Genomic DNA, 18,128 nt, shown 5'->3' with positions numbered 1-18,128 from the left:
TTTATCTTGATTATGGAAACGGTATAGTTTCAACTTCTTGTGCTAGTCCATTTTGTATGTATTGAACGGGACCGAGTAGAGATAGTTGTTTTAGACTAACTGACAAAAACATATTCTCTAAACTATTAAATGTACTTATATTCTTAATCCTGATATAATTATTATGATCTGTATATATTAATTATCGTTTTGATTTATTAAAAGGTGAGATTCTGAGATGGGTCAATATGTCTGTAGATTGGATGATAATAATACATATTGGTGAAATAATAAGTTAGTTGATGAAATCCATGTCTCATTATAGAGATTGATTGATATGCCTTTTTGAGAAAATTATAAGTTTTCATCGTGTCAAATGTTGCAAGTGAATTTATGAATCCGACACATGAAATAAGTTAAGCAGTGCTCTAAAGGAAATTAATCATTGAATTAAATTCGTCAGTAATTTAATTTATTGATTAGTATATGTAATCTTAACATGAGGAATTACATAAGTGTTTAATGGGGAATTACGAAATATAAATAGAGGAGTGCAATTACGAATTTCTAATGGAATGATTTGTAATTTATTATGGTAAGAATAATTCAAATTAATTATTTGAAATTATTTCCATAATAGAAAGTCTCAGTAATTAATTATGTGGTCCCTACAATGCCCATATTTAACTAGAACTCAGAATCTTATTTTTTAGGGAAAAGAAAAAAAGAGCGTGTATTTTTTGGAGAAGAAACGTGTGTTTCTTTTTCATGAAGGAAAATAACTCTTTTTTGGACTGGGAAGAAATCTCTATAAATAGGTTTCTCCTAACCTAGAAAGACAATCAGTTTTCTACACGATACTTGCCCACCCAAGTATTGAGAGAGTTCGGATGTGAACTTTTGGAATCACTGTAGAAGACCATAGTTGATGTCTATCTTGTGGATTCGCTTGAAGGTATCTGCTCACGCTTCAAGAGGTATTTTTTGAATTAAATTTCAACAAGTTTATGTGTTCTAGCATGATTATGTGTTCTAGCATAAATGGTATTGCTTATCTATTATTCATGTAAGCATTAAAATTCTAGTATGCTTCCGTTGTGCATATAGTTTTCCAACACAAGCTCCCCGCAAGGATGTATAGCAACTTTTTGATAGTGGAAAGCTTCTACCTTCAAAATTATATTACAACTTTGGCCCTACTATAAATGAAAATATATGTAATAGAACATCTAATATATCATCGAACTTTGAAAAACGACTTATTTATATAACAAATGACATGTAAATGATCAAGAAGTTCACAATAAGCAACATCGTAATGAAACACAAAACAACCTACAAATGTTGGGGGAAAAAAAAGCTACTTGCCCACAATGAGTTTTGCCCTAGCATGACCTTCACTAATTTGGAAATTGTTTCCCAAACCAAAATGAGTCATCAACAACCAGACCAAAGTGATAAGCTGTCCTCCTTTGCTAAGCTGTTGGCAATGTTCATTGGGGTTGCAGTTAATTGCAGCATGGGACAGTATTTCAACCCATACTTTGCTTATTAGCTCCCATTTATCGATGCCATGATCAAGCTCTTCCAGCTCTTTGGCTAGACGACGTCCATCAAACAAGGCTGATTTACTTCTATCCCCTTTCACTTGCACTGGTTTCACCACCGCGTTCACTTCAAGGATCGCTTTACAAGCTCTTACATGTTTTTCCTCTCTACTAATTCGCCCCCTTTTGGACCCGACTTTTTGTTGTTCCTTTGTTCCCTTTAGGCAGCTACAAGTAAACAAGAAATTATTGCAGCATCGCTGCCCTTGACTACTCTTCATCATTATGTTTCTGCTGAGGAAGAACTTTACGGCTTCAGCACAAGTGTCTCTGTATCTAATCTGTCCGATGCCTGCCACAGCCGACATCATTGAAGGCTGCATCACAAGGAGATAGAGCATATAATCTGAAAGAATCTTTGATATCTCGCGGTAATTGACAGGGGAACTCATTGGTTTGTCACTAACAATATTGTCTTTACTATAACAGAGTTCAGTAGCAATGTGCCATATAAGAAGGATCTCGTCGAAATTAGACTCAGTAATATAAGGCAGCAGATGACTAGAGCTATTGGCACGAAGTGTCCAATCTCCTTTGGCTAACCATATTTCCTTTGCTGTTTCTAAATCCTCCGCGAGTGAAGATTTATTCTTTATTTCCTCATAGATGAAGTCCCTCATATGGTCAGTGAATTTCTCAGACTTCACATACATGATTCGATTCAATACATCAACAATCCCAAGCCATTGATATATGCTTTCCTTACGCTTGGAGCGCCCACGCACACAATAGTTAATCAGGTTGAATTGTGAAATGGATTCAGACCACCTGCGGCTCAACCATCCACAAGCTGGTATGCGCAAACGCCATAACACATACCCCTTTTTCTTCAGGGCAACAGTCGTCCAGTCCGAGAAAAGGAGCATAAAAAAGGAAGAGAAATCCAAAATAAGAGCACCAAGGACAAGGGTGTAACTGACTCCTATCTCCCACCTTGGAAGTCCCTTTTTATCCCAACGGTAGAAGAGGATCGCGGCAGCAACTTCGAGAAAGAAACAGATGAATCGAAATACATAACCGCAGTAAGAGTTAGCCACAATCATTTTGGTGAAAAGAACATCATAAATGAAATTGAGTTCAACCTCAATAACTCGAAAACCATCAATCGCTTTTAAACTGAGGAAGAAATTTCGACTTTCATTCCGTTGGCGGAAGTCAAATATAAGATCAACAATTAGTCCTTTAAATTTCTCAAAGAAGTAATGAGCTTCTTCCACTACCTCAAGATCAGATAGCCCTTTTTTAACGGGTTTTTCCTCTTCCAAATCGCCATAGAATTCGTGGATCATCTCTATGTTCGTGGGTAGGTTAGCTGCTTTCTTCGAAGAGTATTCATCCATCAGTTTGGCATAGTTTGGTCCGGGATCCGGATCTTTCATAATGGACTCTCGAAATCGATCTAAACTTGCAAGATACAGAGCTCGAATACGCTCACCATACTTGATAACTCCAACCACAAATATCAGCACCGTTGGGATCAACAGCTTGTTTTTGGAAATTGTTCGGAAAAAAACATAGGCCACAGAGCTACCCTGGGTCACGAGACCCAGGAAATGCCGGTGCCACAGGGCATTATCCTCGAGGGCAAAGGCACTAATAGTGTCAGGGCCCCCGAGGTGTACTAACAGAAAGGGGGACCAGAATACAAGAACATCTTGAAGTTTGTTCTCGGCAGCAAAGCGGCCATCATCCCCTTTGCTGTGAGAGATGTGCCCAACTGCAAAATTAGCAGCCCATTCTACGAGCAAGTAGCCGGACCAGAGGGGCAGTGTCAGGTAGACAGTTGAAATGCGCTTTCTAAGGGGAGCGAAAAAAATGAGGATTATTTGGAGAGTAAGGCTGAAAAGAATCACAGCACGAATATCCCATGCGTCCCATATCTTCTTCAAATTGAAATTCATAATTCACTCACTGTCTACTTTTTACAAATGCATCTTATCTTGGTAAATAAGTTGCTTACTAGAAAATGACTTCACCAAAATTTAGACGGGCATAATGCCTTTATTCGTTATTGTAGTCAATTTTTATATTGAAGGTAGGATATTTTATTCAAGGAAAAAAGCTTAACTATGCCTTCCAACTTTGAGAAAAAGTTCATTCATGTCATATGTTAAAAGTTTAGGTCATTTTTCATTTGGTAAAAAAAAGGCTCATCCAAGTATTGGGTCTATCATTGTAAGGAGCTAGTGCGATAATCATTTCAAATATTAAATATTGAAAGAATTTAATATTTACATATGAGTAAATTTAATTGCTTGTGAATTCTAAACCTACTAAATAGGATAAAAAGGAAATAAAAAGAAGAAAACACTAATAAAGGAGCATGGATAGGTACGCGCGGATGGGGTATTTCTGCAAATGGAAATAGGACTGTGGGGGTGAGGGTCCTGGGGATTTTGTTGGTTTAAATTATTTTTTATTATTTGGGCATAAATTCATATATTCATTGATTACTTTTTATTTTTACTCAAAATTTATTGTTTAAGAATTGTTTTTGACACAAATAACAAATGTCGTCGTGTAGTTTGTCACTATACACGTCATTCGTCAAAGTAACACACACCTCATATATTTTTGTTAATTGAAAAAAGTGTCAAAATGATACAACGGTACCCTACATGAGGCTCAGTTGAGGTGTCTAACTGAAACTTCATACCAACTTTAAGAGGTCACCAATGAGTTAGACCTTACTTTTTTAGTCTGTTTCAAAAAGTATGTTTCTTTTCTTTTTAACAACTTTTTAATTCAAATTATTTTAGATATGACATGTTTAAGATCACAAGATTAAACATCATTTTAATACATTCTACGTAATTTTTGTTTAGAAATACAAGATTTAAAAGTTCTCTTTACTTTCTTAAAGAAATATTTCTTTTAAGGTCTTGGTTTTCCTTTACCGATTTATTTTCAATCAAGTCACTAAATAGTCTTGGTCTTTGTTTATTTATTAAGTTATCGATGTTACCATAGTGAGGATTATAATATTTCCTCGATAACGTGAGAACATGGCCTATAGTGTTCTTGATCAATTGCAATTCTTTATAGTCAATAGTCTTTCTTTAAACTTTAATAATGCTTTTCCACATCTTTAATGATCTAGTCTATTGTCTTTCTTTAAAGGAAAAATTACTTAAATACACAACACATCTTTACCTATTCTCAATATTTCTCTACTCTTTCATTAAAATACAAAAATCCCTTATTTTCCCCCAATTCAACTTAACCGGATACTTTATTAGTTTAAGTATCCGCCCGTTATTAATTAAAGTATCCGCGCTGCTATATTATGCATCCGCCCGTTAATTAAGTATCTGTGCCGCTAACAACTTAACAATTTAAGTATCCGCCCGTTATTAATTAAAGTATTTGCGCTGCTATATTATGCATCCGCCCGTTAATTAAGTATCCGTGCTGCTAACAACTTAATAATTTAAGTATCCGCCCGTTATTAATTAAAGTATCCGCGCTGCTATGTTAAGTATCCACACTGCTATATTATGTATCCGAAAAACATTAAAAAAAGGGATTTTTGGTAATTAATGAAAGAATCGGGAAAGGAAGTAATTTCTTTCTTATACTATGTCATTTGCCTAATTTTTACTTCTTTAAACTTTAATAATGCTTTTCCACATCTTTAATGATCATTTGCAATTCTTTATAGTCTATTGTCTTTCTTTAAATTTTAATAATGCTTTTCCACATCTTTAATGATCATTTGCAATTATTTATAGTCTATGGTCTTTGTTTAAACTTTAATAAAGTCTTGGTCAACTATAAAATATGAATAATTATATCACTACAACAAAATCAACTTTTAGCGATAATAAATATGCATATTAATAAAGAGTGCTAAAGTCTATACCGTAATAAGTTACTTGTCATTTGATGCAATGTCACTATAGATTTTAGGGACATTTACAAAGAACTCTAATTGCCTCTAAAAAACATATTTAGCAGTAATTAAGTTATTGTCATTAATTAATTGTCACTAAAAATCATTTTTGATATTGTGTAAGTAGGGATAACCAAGCTAGGGAAGGGCAATGAGAAGAACAAAAGAACTGGGATTGACAAATTATATATTAACTTTACAACAAGTATTGAGTTGTTGGTAGTGTGAAGTAACTTTTCATCCATAATTAGAGGTTCTAGATTTGAGTTTTGGACATGAATCAATTATTTATATCATGGAGTAATTTATCTTTTAATATGAGACTTTTTATCACATAGTAATTTACCTTTTAATATGGGGCTTCTTGACGCGAATTCGGAATACTTGTCAGACCTCGAGGAGGATATCACACAACAAATAAAAGTAAAACACATTACAGATATCTCAAGTTTGAGCATGTGCTATACAATCGTCTATGCTAGAAAACGCTTCATCTCTAATGTGGGATTTTTTGACACAAATTTAGAATAGTCAAATCCAATACGTTTATTGAATGCAGGGTGAAAATATAATATATATATATATATAATGAGAATCTCTGGTTTGAACCCTAGCACCTAAACATAGTCACATTTGTTAGAAAACGCTTTATTCTTCAATGTGGGACTTCACGACACGAGTATAGTTAAACAATATAAGTATTGAACACGGAGCGAAAACAAAAAGAAGAAAGTCTAGGAGGTGTTTAGCCATTAAAATTTTTCACTTTTTAGGGAGTTGAACTCCGAAAACATGTTTGACCATAAAATTTCGAAATTCAATTTGAAGTTCAATTCTAGAAATTTTCAAAAATTTGAAAAATAACCATAAGGTGTTTTCACTTCTTTTTTTTCACTCCAATTTACTCACAAAAAAAACTCCAATTTTCAAATATCATTTTTACTTTAAAAATAAAAGCTATTGCTTTTAAATTTTATGATGAAACATCATCAAACTCCCGCTAAAAGTACTAGGCGTGTTTCATAGGTTGGCTTGGGATGAGAAGAATGAAGATACAAACTTTGCACAAAGCAATGGGTTGCTTCAGCTTTTCCTCATTTTAACTGTCGGCCCATTTACCTTTTCAGCATCTAGCCCAATTGAATTATCAATAGCCCATAAAGAACTACTTCCATTATCAATAGGAAAAATTAGCAATTAAGTCATAATACCTAACATAATTAGTCAAAATAACAACAATTTAAAATATTTATTTAAAATGGCAGAATGAAAATATTTTTACAAATAATATGTATTCAGATTTTAGTATTTTAAATTAATTTTATTTATGGAAAGAGCCTATATTGGACCAAATTATATACCAATAACCGTTTAAAGTGAAAAAAAATAAAAATTAAACCAATACCTTTAACCTTTTTTCATCACCATTCACGTTTCTTCCCCAACTTTCACGTTTCTTCCCCACCTTTCACGTTTCAAGTTTATCTTTCTTCAAGGTGCTAAATTGTTGTTCATCAAGAAATTTTCTTTATTGTTAAACGAAATCTCTTTATTAATTCAAGCAGATTTCTCGTTTGGCAAGGTAATTTCCATTATCCATTTCGATTAGTTATTTTGATTTGTTTTCAATATCACCGTTTATGGTTTATATTTCGCATTGTACATAATATGGATTTTCCGTCAATTTTTTTTATTTTTATGCAAGTTTGTTTACATAATATTCATCTAATATTTATGTATTTCAATTAGTTATTTAGATTTCTTTTGATTTATTTTCAATATCACCGTTTATGATTTATATTTCGCATTGTACATATTATTGATTTTTCGTTAATTTTTTCAATTTTTATGCAAGTTTGTTTACATATTCATGTAAAATTTATGTATTTTAGATTTTTAGTCGATTAAACAATTTTTTTCTGATTTTGTTTTAATATTTTAGATTTATTAGAATCTACAAATTCATTCATATGTTTATTTTGTTTGATTTATAATACATTTATATTTGCTTTTAGAGTTTTAGATTTGGGGAAAGCATCTGTCTGTCTACAATGTCTGAATCAACAGTTTATTTGTGTATTCATTCTATCTATATATCAACAAGTTTTACATTTTTTGTTTTTACATTGTATTTCAATCTCAATTAGTATACCAACATGTTTGTATTTCCTTCTTAATTAGTATTCATCCTAAGTGTATGCTAACAATTTGGGAAAATGCATAAGTACCCCCTCAGCCTATGCCCGAAATCCCAGAGACACACCTAACCTTTACTAAGGTCCTATTACCCCCCCGAACTTAATTTATCTATAATATTCTACCCCTTTTCGGCCTACGTGGCACTATCCTTGAAAAAAATGTCAACATGCGCTGGGCCCAGCTGATAGTGCCACGTAGGCCAAAAAGGGGTAGAATATTACATATAAAATAAGTTCGGGGGGTAATAGGACCTTAATAAAGGTTAGATGTGTCTCTGGGATTTCGGGTATAGGCTGGGGGGGTACTTATGCATTTTCCCCTAACAATTTTGTATTTTATTGGGTATTCATTCTGTATTTCAATCTCAATTTATATGTGAACAAGTTTGTATTTCTCTTTTGTTTTGTATTCAACCTAATTGTATACCAACAAGTTTGTATTTCTCTTTTGTTTTGTATTCAACCTAATTGTATACCAACAAGTTTTGTATTTTATGTGCCTACTTTACTTTTCAAAGTCACTTTGTATTTCAAATAAAGAGAGTATTTAATTTCTTTTGTATTCACAACTTTATATTCAATCACTTTGTATTTATAACTTTGTATTTTTATTTCACTTTTGTATTCATATATTGTTGTATTCAACATATAGTTCATGATCCATTAGTTTGTATTTTACCTTTCAAAGTCACTTTGTATTTCAAATGAAGAGAGTATTTCTTTTGTATTCACAACTTTATATTCAATCTCACTTTGTATTTTCATCTCACTTGTGTATTCATATATTGTTGTATTCAACATATAGTTCATGATCGATTAGTTACATTAACTTAATGAGATACAAATTATTGTATGCATTCAAACAGAAAAAAAACAACTACTAAACTAAAAAAAAAGAAAATCATTTGTTATACATCATAATTTAGATACAAAACATTCGATAAAAGCTACAAATTCCAATGCATACAAAGATTTTACTGATTCAATCAGAAAAAAAAACAACACTCTTGTACTCGACATATATGAATATCTCATCCAAACAAATTAAAAAAAAAAAATACTTGATTGTTTTTCGATTGTTCACTGGATGCGACAAATTTATAGCTGTCAATTTTGAAAAATTCTATTTCAAAAATATGTCGTATTCAACTTGAAGAAGCTTTGAAAGTTATCAGAAGAATGATTCAGAAGACAAACTAATTTTTTATTTTTTTTTATGTTCTTAAGAAGAAATCAAAAAAACACTCGATGAAAAGATGACTATTTATGCTCTTTTCAAAATGTAACTGATTTATATTTAAAATCTTTTTTACCTTTTTTGAATTTTTTTGTTCCACGATTTTCTCTGTTCTGTTATTAATTATTTGTATTCTTTCAAATTAATAAAAATAAAATAAATACATAACTAATCCCTTAACAAACTAAAATAATGACATTTTTAATAAATAATGAAACTGTTGCTAAGGAGTCCACTAAAAACTAAAATATTGCTGTTTTGAAAATTTTCCCTTATCAATAAATAAAACTATTTTAAAAATATTAATTCAGGGTTCATCCCCAAATTGTTCATAATTATGGTCTAAACCCTGATTAACATGTTGTAGGTATTTAGATTATTATATTTTAAAATCTATAAGAAATTTGAATTTTGTCTTCAATTCAAAATATTAGTCCAAAATTCAAATAAATATTGTTGTAATATGATTTATTTATTATTAGGTCCAATGTAAATAGATTTAATTAAGGGGAAACTACATAAATGGGACATAAAATCTAAAATAATTACAAGTTCATACCCAAATTCAAAGTAATTCCTGAAATACTCATTCTGTCATAAATAATTACAGTTTATACCCCACATTCATTAATGCTGATAATTTTTGCTTAATTGATACTAAATTAGTATCATATATTGTACTGGTTTCTTGTTCAGAAATTACTCATAAGGTAATGATACTATAAGAATATATGTATATTGTTGTGGTATCATTAAGATTTCTTGTTCAGAAATTAATCATTAGTCAATGATATATATATACTGATTTAGTATCAAGTTAAGCGAAATTATCAACCTTAATGATACATATACAATATACGATATTGATGTAGTATCAGTTAAGTGAAATTATCAGTCTTAATGATACCCCCGAACTATTATAAATGGTATGTCAATACCCTTCGTATGGGTGGATTTTCAATTTATAGATAAAAATTAAAATAAATGTAGTTGATACGTTTAGATGAAGCCATGTGTCCCTTCGTTAACCTTAAAGGTATAAACAACCTAAAATATTAATGGTAAGGGTATGAATAACCCTAAGTATAACAGAGGGTATTGACATATCATTTATAATAGTTTGGGGGTATATTTGTCCTTTTTCCCTACAATATATGATACTAATTTAGTATCAATTAAGCGAAATTAGTTGGGAAATATATTGTAATTATTTAGTGGGTATGAATGTAAAGGGGTATATATTTGTGATTATTTATTATTATTATTATTATTATTATTTTAATCAATTTTGAGCTCACGGCTCATTTTATTTCATAGGAAAAACAAGAAACTGAAAAAGTAAGTACAAAAAACAGGCCAAAAGCCCAAAGAAAACTAGACTTTGTCCACCTAGGCCAAAAAGAGCTAAGCCTCTTGCTATATTTAATCCTACACTTTAATCACTTTCCTCTTTTTTGTTTCCTAATCTTCCTCCTCGTAATGTTCCTTCCCTTTGTGAAACTCTCAGTTCTTCCTTGTGATTGGTGTTCCCCCATGAATTCAAACTCCTTTCTGCAGCTTCAAAAGGTATTTTATTGTGTTTTCCTTTGTTGTGATTTACAATCTCTGATCTCTATTTGTGTTTCTCAGGTGAATGGACCATGGACCAGTTCTCAGTTGCTGTTGGGGTGTTTTGTCAAATAGCTTTGTTAAAATCGCCAGTAAGCTCCACTCCTCAGCTATTCTACTTCTCTTGTCCTCGCCTTCGGATCTCTTACTTCTCATTTTCTCACAGTTTAGGTATGAAGCAGAGAAGCATATGTGTTTCAAATTTTCCACCTGTGGTTTGACAATAGTTGCTGCTCTTTGGATTATGTTCTGATAGTCCTTTTTGTAAGCTGTCCTAGCCAAAGTTAGGTTATTTTGCTTTTCTCGCAAATATTTGGCTCTGGTTTAATATGTATATATAATATCGGTGAGCCTCTGTGGTACTACGATCATTGTGAATGATGGCCATACTGATTTGGTAGTGTCCTTAATCTTTCTTGTCTTGATCCGCAAACTCATGACCTGTTGCTTATCCAATTTTCCTGCATTTCACTGGTAGGTGATTAAACTGCTTGTATTCTTGCTTCTCTGTGTGATTGTAAGCATTGTTAGCTAAAGCATCTGCTAGCTGATTACCCTCCCTGAAAACATGTGTCACTTGTATTCTATCCCGCTCAATCATATCAATAGCTTCTTCCATAACCTCACTTAGTTCCCAAGGAATTTTCCATTCCTTTAACAGAGAATTTATAATTCCCATAGAGTCTGTTTCCATAATCACCAAAAAGAATCCTGGGTCTTTCAGTTAATCAATGCCATCTTTCATCTCTTAACTATTTTCTGTATTTCGGCAGAACACTCTCACAGCTTGAAGATGATATTGCTCCATGTGAAGCACAAATGGAGAACTGGAAAACAAACTTAGCAATTATGGAGTCAAAAGAGAGGCAGTATTTGCAGGAGTATGGTTATTATAAGGTAACTTTACTTTTGTCTTAAATAATTTGCTGCAAATTTATGGATTTCATTTTCTTTTCCCAGCTGTTACAATATTTAATTATCGTAAGGGCGGTTATGAAACATATTTTTATGTAGTATATCCTACAATTGTGGGCTTCAAGTTCATTAGTTGCAATATATTCCCCAACTAAATCAGTATCATATATTGTAGGAAAAAAGGATAAATATACCCCAAACTATTATAAATGGTATGTCAATACCCTCTGTTATACTTAGGGTTATTCATTCCCTTACCGTTAATATTTTAGGTTGTTTTTACCTTTAAGGTTAACAAAGGGACACATGGCTTCATCTAAACATATCAACTACATTGATAGTGTTGCAATGCCTTAGTGCCTCTAGTACTGCAACCGCCTCCGCCATGTTATTTGTGATTATTTTACTTTTATGGGTCCCCTTCAATTAAAAAGTCTAATTTTACCAGGCTAGTCTATTTGATTGGGCTTCAAATAATGAGTCCACTATATTAGTCCAAGCTCCATTAGATGTTTATCGTAAACTAAACCAACTAAAGGGAAAATTATGCAAAATAGCAAATATTTAGCCTATATTAGGTAATATAGCAGCAGTTTAAGAAAATTGTAATTTCCGACTATAGTTTCCCCAATTCTTGTTAATCGCTTGATTTTTATAATTCGTCTGATTTGTATAATTTGGAATTTTTATAATTCGGTTTCTGATTGTATAAATCCAGAATTTTGTATATGCTTACCCTAGCTATTTGTATACAATTTATGAAAAATTCATAATTAATTATCCTGTTTGTATATTGGAAAGCGAAATATACAAATAGAATTCTAAAAAATTTCTAAATGTTTACTTACAAAATTTGTATATACTTACCCTATTTGTATATTCGCAAACAAAATATACAAACGGGCCGGGAAGAAATATACAAACCACAACCTTCATAACAAATGGAACTATAGCTATGAAGTGAAATTATCGAAACTATAGTTATAGAACCTTATTATGCCTATTATGTTTCTCTAAACTAAACTTGTGTCTAATATCAAAGTGAAATGATATATGAAATTAATTGAAAAGGTCAATAAATTATGCCACATATCAAAAACATGACATATCAACTAAGGGTCAGTTTGATCATACAATATGAAATCATAAAATGAGATGAGATCCATGAAATGAAGTTGATGTTTTGTTTGGACCTGCGATTTGAACTATTTATGTTGTATATTTTCTCATAAACATAAAAGCATCATAAGTTGTATAACTATTAAAATTGTCTCAATTTTTTTATACAACCTTACCAAATAAACAAAAGTTTATAAAGTCCCATAATACACTATTACAAAGATATTCTTAAAAATACAATATATAATGATCAAACTTTAATTCAATAAAAAAAAAATTAAACATATGTAAGTTGTGGTGTACTAGTACTCCCTCTGTCGCTAATTACTGTTGACACCCAATTTTCACCCTTCTTTCTTCTATTTCATTGTTTCGAGCTTCTAATTTAATAACGTATCAAATTATCATTTTTCACAACTATTTTTACTACTGTATTTATTTATCTACTAAAATTATATATTTATTATCGAAATTACCATTATCACTTTTTCACCTTTTCTTTAAAAGTTGTTTGTCGTCATTATATTTCACATCAATATTTTGCATTTGTAATTAATATTAGCGTAAAATCGTAATATTGATGTTTTTTATTCACGTAAATTATTAGTTGTCATCTTATAACATTTTAAGTATTGGTTATTAAGTTAGAAGTCCAAAACAATTCAAAAGAAGAAAGAAAAAAGCCCAATATATTCACACCAAGTAATCAGCCCACTTTCTTTTAAAATTCGGTTCGAAATCTAGCCTTTGAATGGCCCATTTTCGCCCAATTTCAGCAGCCCAAACCCCAACTCCCAAATAAACCCAATACGATTAGAAGCTAGGGTTTTCCTTTGGTACTGTGCAGCTGGTCACTCTTTCCTCTTCCAGCAAACATTTGAGTACTTTCACCATTTGACAGACGTTGGTTGCACCATTCCCGTGCAAAGAACGCTTCACCAGATACGTCTCCATCTCCTCTTTCCTTTTTCATGATTGTAGAATACCCATAGCAAAAGCATAGTTAAAGCTCTTCCATTTCAAGTATCATTTGAAGCAAGTCTTGTTCCTTCATCCAAATGACGTGAAGGATCAGAAAGTTGTCCAATATTTGTCAACGTTCGGATTCAAAGTAATGAAAAGATTCAAAAATCAAAAATCCCGCCCAAAACACAACCCTAGCTCTAAATCGCCTATAAATACTCGCATTCGGGAAGAATTTTGGGGCGGCTCATACTCTCATAAGTATTAATATTTGCTCTAATACATTTCATCTTTCCGCTCTCTATCGGGATTCTTGTTTTGAGTGTGTTCAAGCTCGTCTTTGTTCGAGTGCAGACCTGTGATCGAAGCACCTTGTTCACTGCCCTGCAACAGGTAATACTCCCCTTTTTATCTCTGTTTTATCATCGTGATTAAATATATATCCTAAGAAATCTATATGCCCAGAGTGATTCTTGCTTAAGTTGGCTGTGATCGAAGGTTATATGGAGAGTATTTTGTATTTTTTTTGAGACATGTACAGATTTGGACTTGTTCTAATTTAGGTTGAGTTTATAATGTGGAAATCAGTTCATTTTTGTTTTGTTTCAAGTTCTTACAACTTATTTATTTTTAATCTCTCGACAAAAGCTCTTTTTAAGAAAATGTTGTTTATGGTTTCTTTTTTTTTAGTTAAAAATATTATATAAAACTCAAAGCTTTTTTTTTAGTTTATCTTAAGCTTGAGAAAGATGTTATTGTTTTAATCTATTTCTAGTTGGTTTCAAAGTTGTCAGCTGCTAGACCCTTCTTGTTCGACATTCAAATGTTATACGTTTTAGATGTTGTGTATGAAAGAATGGTTCCGTTTTTAGTTTCACATGAAATCAGTTAATTAGTTAATTTTTCATTTGGTGTCTTTATATTAAAATTACAGCTCGTATATTGTTATGTAAAAGTATATCTAAAGGATATAGCTTCTATTTTGGCATAATTAGAAATTAAATGATAAATGTTAGCTATCATTATCTCACTGCATATGATTTCCCTCATGTAGCTATATGTAAAACTTGAGCTTAAAGCCTTCTGTTAATTCTCTGTTAGTGTGCAATCCTTTTTGTTTCGTTTCTTCTTTTATTTATTTATTTATTAAATATTATGTGTTGGCTATGTATTAAGAAATCAATACCAAAAGATCCATGGCTGTAGCCTCATTGTTCACGTTATATGAGTATAAGTTTTTTTTTATTCTTTTATATTCTATTAGAGATATGCATGGAAGCCTGTTTGATATCATGAAGGCTATGAATTATATTGTATAATTCTGCTTAGTTCTATATTTGATTTTCACTATCGTTTAAAGTTGAATCGTCTCACTAATCTCCTTTTTACTTTCTTTTTATTTTACATGTACACTCGGGTGCACATGGAGTTGCAATATGACTCCACCTCTATCCAAATTAGAGAAGCAACCTACCTTGCATTTAGCTCGTGTCTAGAATGATTCACTCATTCCAAAAGAAAATCCCGCACTTCCTCCTTATCTCAAAGCTTTATATTTTTTATGCAACAATATGTTGTTATCTTTGACTAACATTTTATACTTTCTTTTGGTACCTATATTTATGTTTTGTTTCAATTTATATTTGAACTTATGCAAATTAATTAAATAAGAACTTAAGCAAACCTAGTAGCTCACCTTCCCCTCCTCTAGATATTGGGTTTAATATATTAATTTGGCTTAGAACAATGACCTATAAATTAAGTTCTTTTGTTGCTTAACTCGTTTGTTAGTTTGAGAAAGTTTTGTTTTGCAAAGAAGTTGGACCTTTTTTTTAATGAATATGCATGTTGCTGTACTTTTTCATAAACTAAGGTCTTAAACACAACTTTTCTAACACTTTCCACAAACCTTTGTTAAAATTAAGAACAAAAGTGTAAGTATTTGAACTCTAAAGTGATTTATTTTGAGAATTTAAAAAGGGCCGATTTGTATGTCTTTGTTTATATTTTTAAAATGTTAACTTTATAAAATGTTGATATGTCTAGAGCTTCAAAACACAACTCTTTTTGGGAATTATGAGTAGGCGAATTTGAAGATAAAAGGCTTTCAATTGGATAAAAACTCTTATTTTTTTTTTATTTATCAAGGCAAAATATATTTCATTATCTTTAACTTCAAGATTTCCTTGTTAATTCAATTTCATAAAAAAAGATTTTCTTTCTTAAACAAAAAGTATTTGACTTGGCCAGCTATTTTGAAGATAACAAATTGTGCATATTTCATTCAAACTCCCCTTTTCTCGCTAAAAAATCAAGTTTAAATTAATGGTTGTTTCATTTCATTCTTTTAGATCTTTCTATATGAAGTTAGTATATTTTAAGGTTTTTATACTTTAATCTTTTTAGGTTACTTTGCCATGATTTAATTAATACTAGTCTTTTCTTAGCTTTTAATGGTTATTTTATTTTTTCTCTAATTAACCTAAGTTTGGCCGGTTAATAGTTTTAAAACTAATCTTAAAGGATGCCTTACCCCTTCCCTTTAGGATCAATTAGAACTCTTACCTGGAATCACATAAGTTAGTAGACTTTAATTGAAGTCAATTTTAGTATTACTTAGTTAATAATTTAGGTATCCTAATTTACCTTAAAATAATTAGGTGGCGACTTCTTAAGTTAATTAATTTGGAGATCACCAATATGTTGTACACGTTTTGACCTCGAGTTAAAATGCGGTATAACAACATTCATAATAAAAAGAGAACTTATGCCTCTTTTGCATTCGAAATCACATATTCATNAAAAAATCAAGTTTAAATTAATGGTTGTTTCATTTCATTCTTTTAGATCTTTCTATATGAAGTTAGTATATTTTAAGGTTTTTATACTTTAATCTTTTTAGGTTACTTTGCCATGATTTAATTAATACTAGTCTTTTCTTAGCTTTTAATGGTTATTTTATTTTTTCTCTAATTAACCTAAGTTTGGTCGGTTAATAGTTTTAAAACTAATCTTAAAGGATGCCTTACCCCTTCCCTTTAGGATCAATTAGAACTCTTACCTGGAATCACATAAGTTAGCAGACCTTAATTGAAGTCAATTTTAGTATTACTTAGTTAATAATTTAGGTATCCTAATTTACCTTAAAATAATTAGGTGGCGACTTCTTAAGTTAATTAATTTGGAGATCACCAATATGTTGTACACGTTTTGACCTCGAGTTAAAATGGGGTATAACAATTACTTGTCCACATTTCCATTTTTAGTTGTCCTTAGTTACTTGTCCATTTTGACAAATCAAGAAAGGACAAATTTTTTTTTACCTATTATACCCTCGATTAATTACTTTAAAAAATGTAGACTTCTTGAAAATCTTAAGTTTTTAATTCATCCATTTCATAATTAATATGGTAAAATGGTAAACTCACTATGTCAATTATTGTTTTCTTAATAGGTGTGTCAATTCAACAGTGGACAAGTAATTAGGGACAAAGGGAATATTTAATATAGTCCTCCCACATAGTACTAACTATTTTCTCACGTTAAACCTGCATTTCTCGTTCATATGACTAAGAAGATGAACCAACATTGTTACTTTGAACCATTTGTTGGTCAATTTGGTTGGTAAATAAATTTGATAAAAATAAATAATGAATTTGGTGAATAAAAATGGTAAAGCAGAAATTAATTTGAAGTAATAATAAATTCTATGTTAGTGAGGATAATCATTATATGAGATGTAAATGGTTTAAAAAGTAATGACAAGAATTATAAATTTTATTTACATATGAAATAAATGGTTAGTAGATATAAATGTGAAATTATTTTTACATATGCTATCGCATGATCAAGCGCCTTCTAAATTATATCTCATAAAATCATAACTTGTATCATTATGAACTTCTTAAATCACAACATTGTGAAATTAAATTTATGCGTCTATTAGGTCAAATGTATATTTTCTCTTTCTCTTTCTCTATATACTAGTAAAGGCAGCCCGAACAGTCACAACTTAGAACTCCACAAGGTGCAGTCAGCAAGTTCATGGTTAATTTCCTCTTTTCAGAAGCCCCTTTGTCCGGGCACAAAGTTGACATAACTAAAAGTTTTTGAAATACAGGGGTACACTACTACCATCAATCTTTTTTCTACTACTCTAAGTTTTGATTTAAATAAAAGACTCTAGAGTATTGTTCAAAAGAAAGAAAAGTAGTCCTAATTAAGAACAACAGAATGCAGAAAATGGAAGAAGCACGGGATGATCTATGGTGGTCTAACGTCAAGAGCTCATGGATTGTCGGAGGATAGCTTCAGCACTTCATGCACATAATTGCTATGCCAAGTGACTGCATTAAAAGGAGAGAAGTCCTGCTTCGCAGTGAAATGTTCACCATCATACCTCTACACAATAGTGTGACCTAGATGGGAGCCATCTTCGTACCAGGCAACAGGAATAAGAAAATCCTTCGGAGCAGCCAGGACATTTGCGCCTAAATACATATTCAAATGCATATCATCAGCAAATAACATCAGTTGTTTAAATTGCAAGTAGTTTTACACTTTCTAAAGCACCTATTGGCCCTAGATCAGGAAGTTGAAGATGAGTTCCA

General features: G+C 31.2%; 1 protein-coding gene and 1 long non-coding RNA gene across 2 annotated transcripts; one reads left to right on the top strand and one right to left on the bottom strand.

Moving 5' to 3' along the window:
- Positions 1–1,231: 1,231 nt before the first annotated feature.
- Positions 1,232–3,582, bottom strand: LOC125862614 (uncharacterized). The gene has a single exon (XM_049542730.1). The coding sequence runs from the start codon at positions 3,485–3,487 to the stop codon at positions 1,340–1,342; it is 2,148 nt and encodes a 715-aa protein (XP_049398687.1). The 5' UTR covers positions 3,488–3,582; the 3' UTR covers positions 1,232–1,339.
- A 6,797-nt stretch (positions 3,583–10,379) lies between these two features.
- On the top strand, positions 10,380–10,975 carry LOC125863100 (uncharacterized). The gene is made up of 3 exons (XR_007446107.1): positions 10,380–10,479; positions 10,543–10,613; positions 10,688–10,975. It is a non-coding gene; the product is annotated as an uncharacterized LOC125863100 (long non-coding RNA).
- Positions 10,976–18,128: the final 7,153 nt, after the last annotated feature.

This window comes from Solanum stenotomum, chromosome 4 (assembly GCF_019186545.1).
Source record: "Solanum stenotomum isolate F172 chromosome 4, ASM1918654v1, whole genome shotgun sequence".
NCBI classification, from domain to species: domain Eukaryota; kingdom Viridiplantae; phylum Streptophyta; class Magnoliopsida; order Solanales; family Solanaceae; genus Solanum; species Solanum stenotomum.
Note: the sequence above shows the minus strand (reverse complement) of the source record. Positions and strands in the feature narration are given on the sequence as shown.

What these genes read in the sequence shown, in the direction of transcription:
- LOC125862614 (XM_049542730.1), bottom strand. Translation starts at nt 3,487, where the DNA reads ATGAATTTCAATTTGAAGAAGATATGGGACGCATGGGATATTCGTGCT.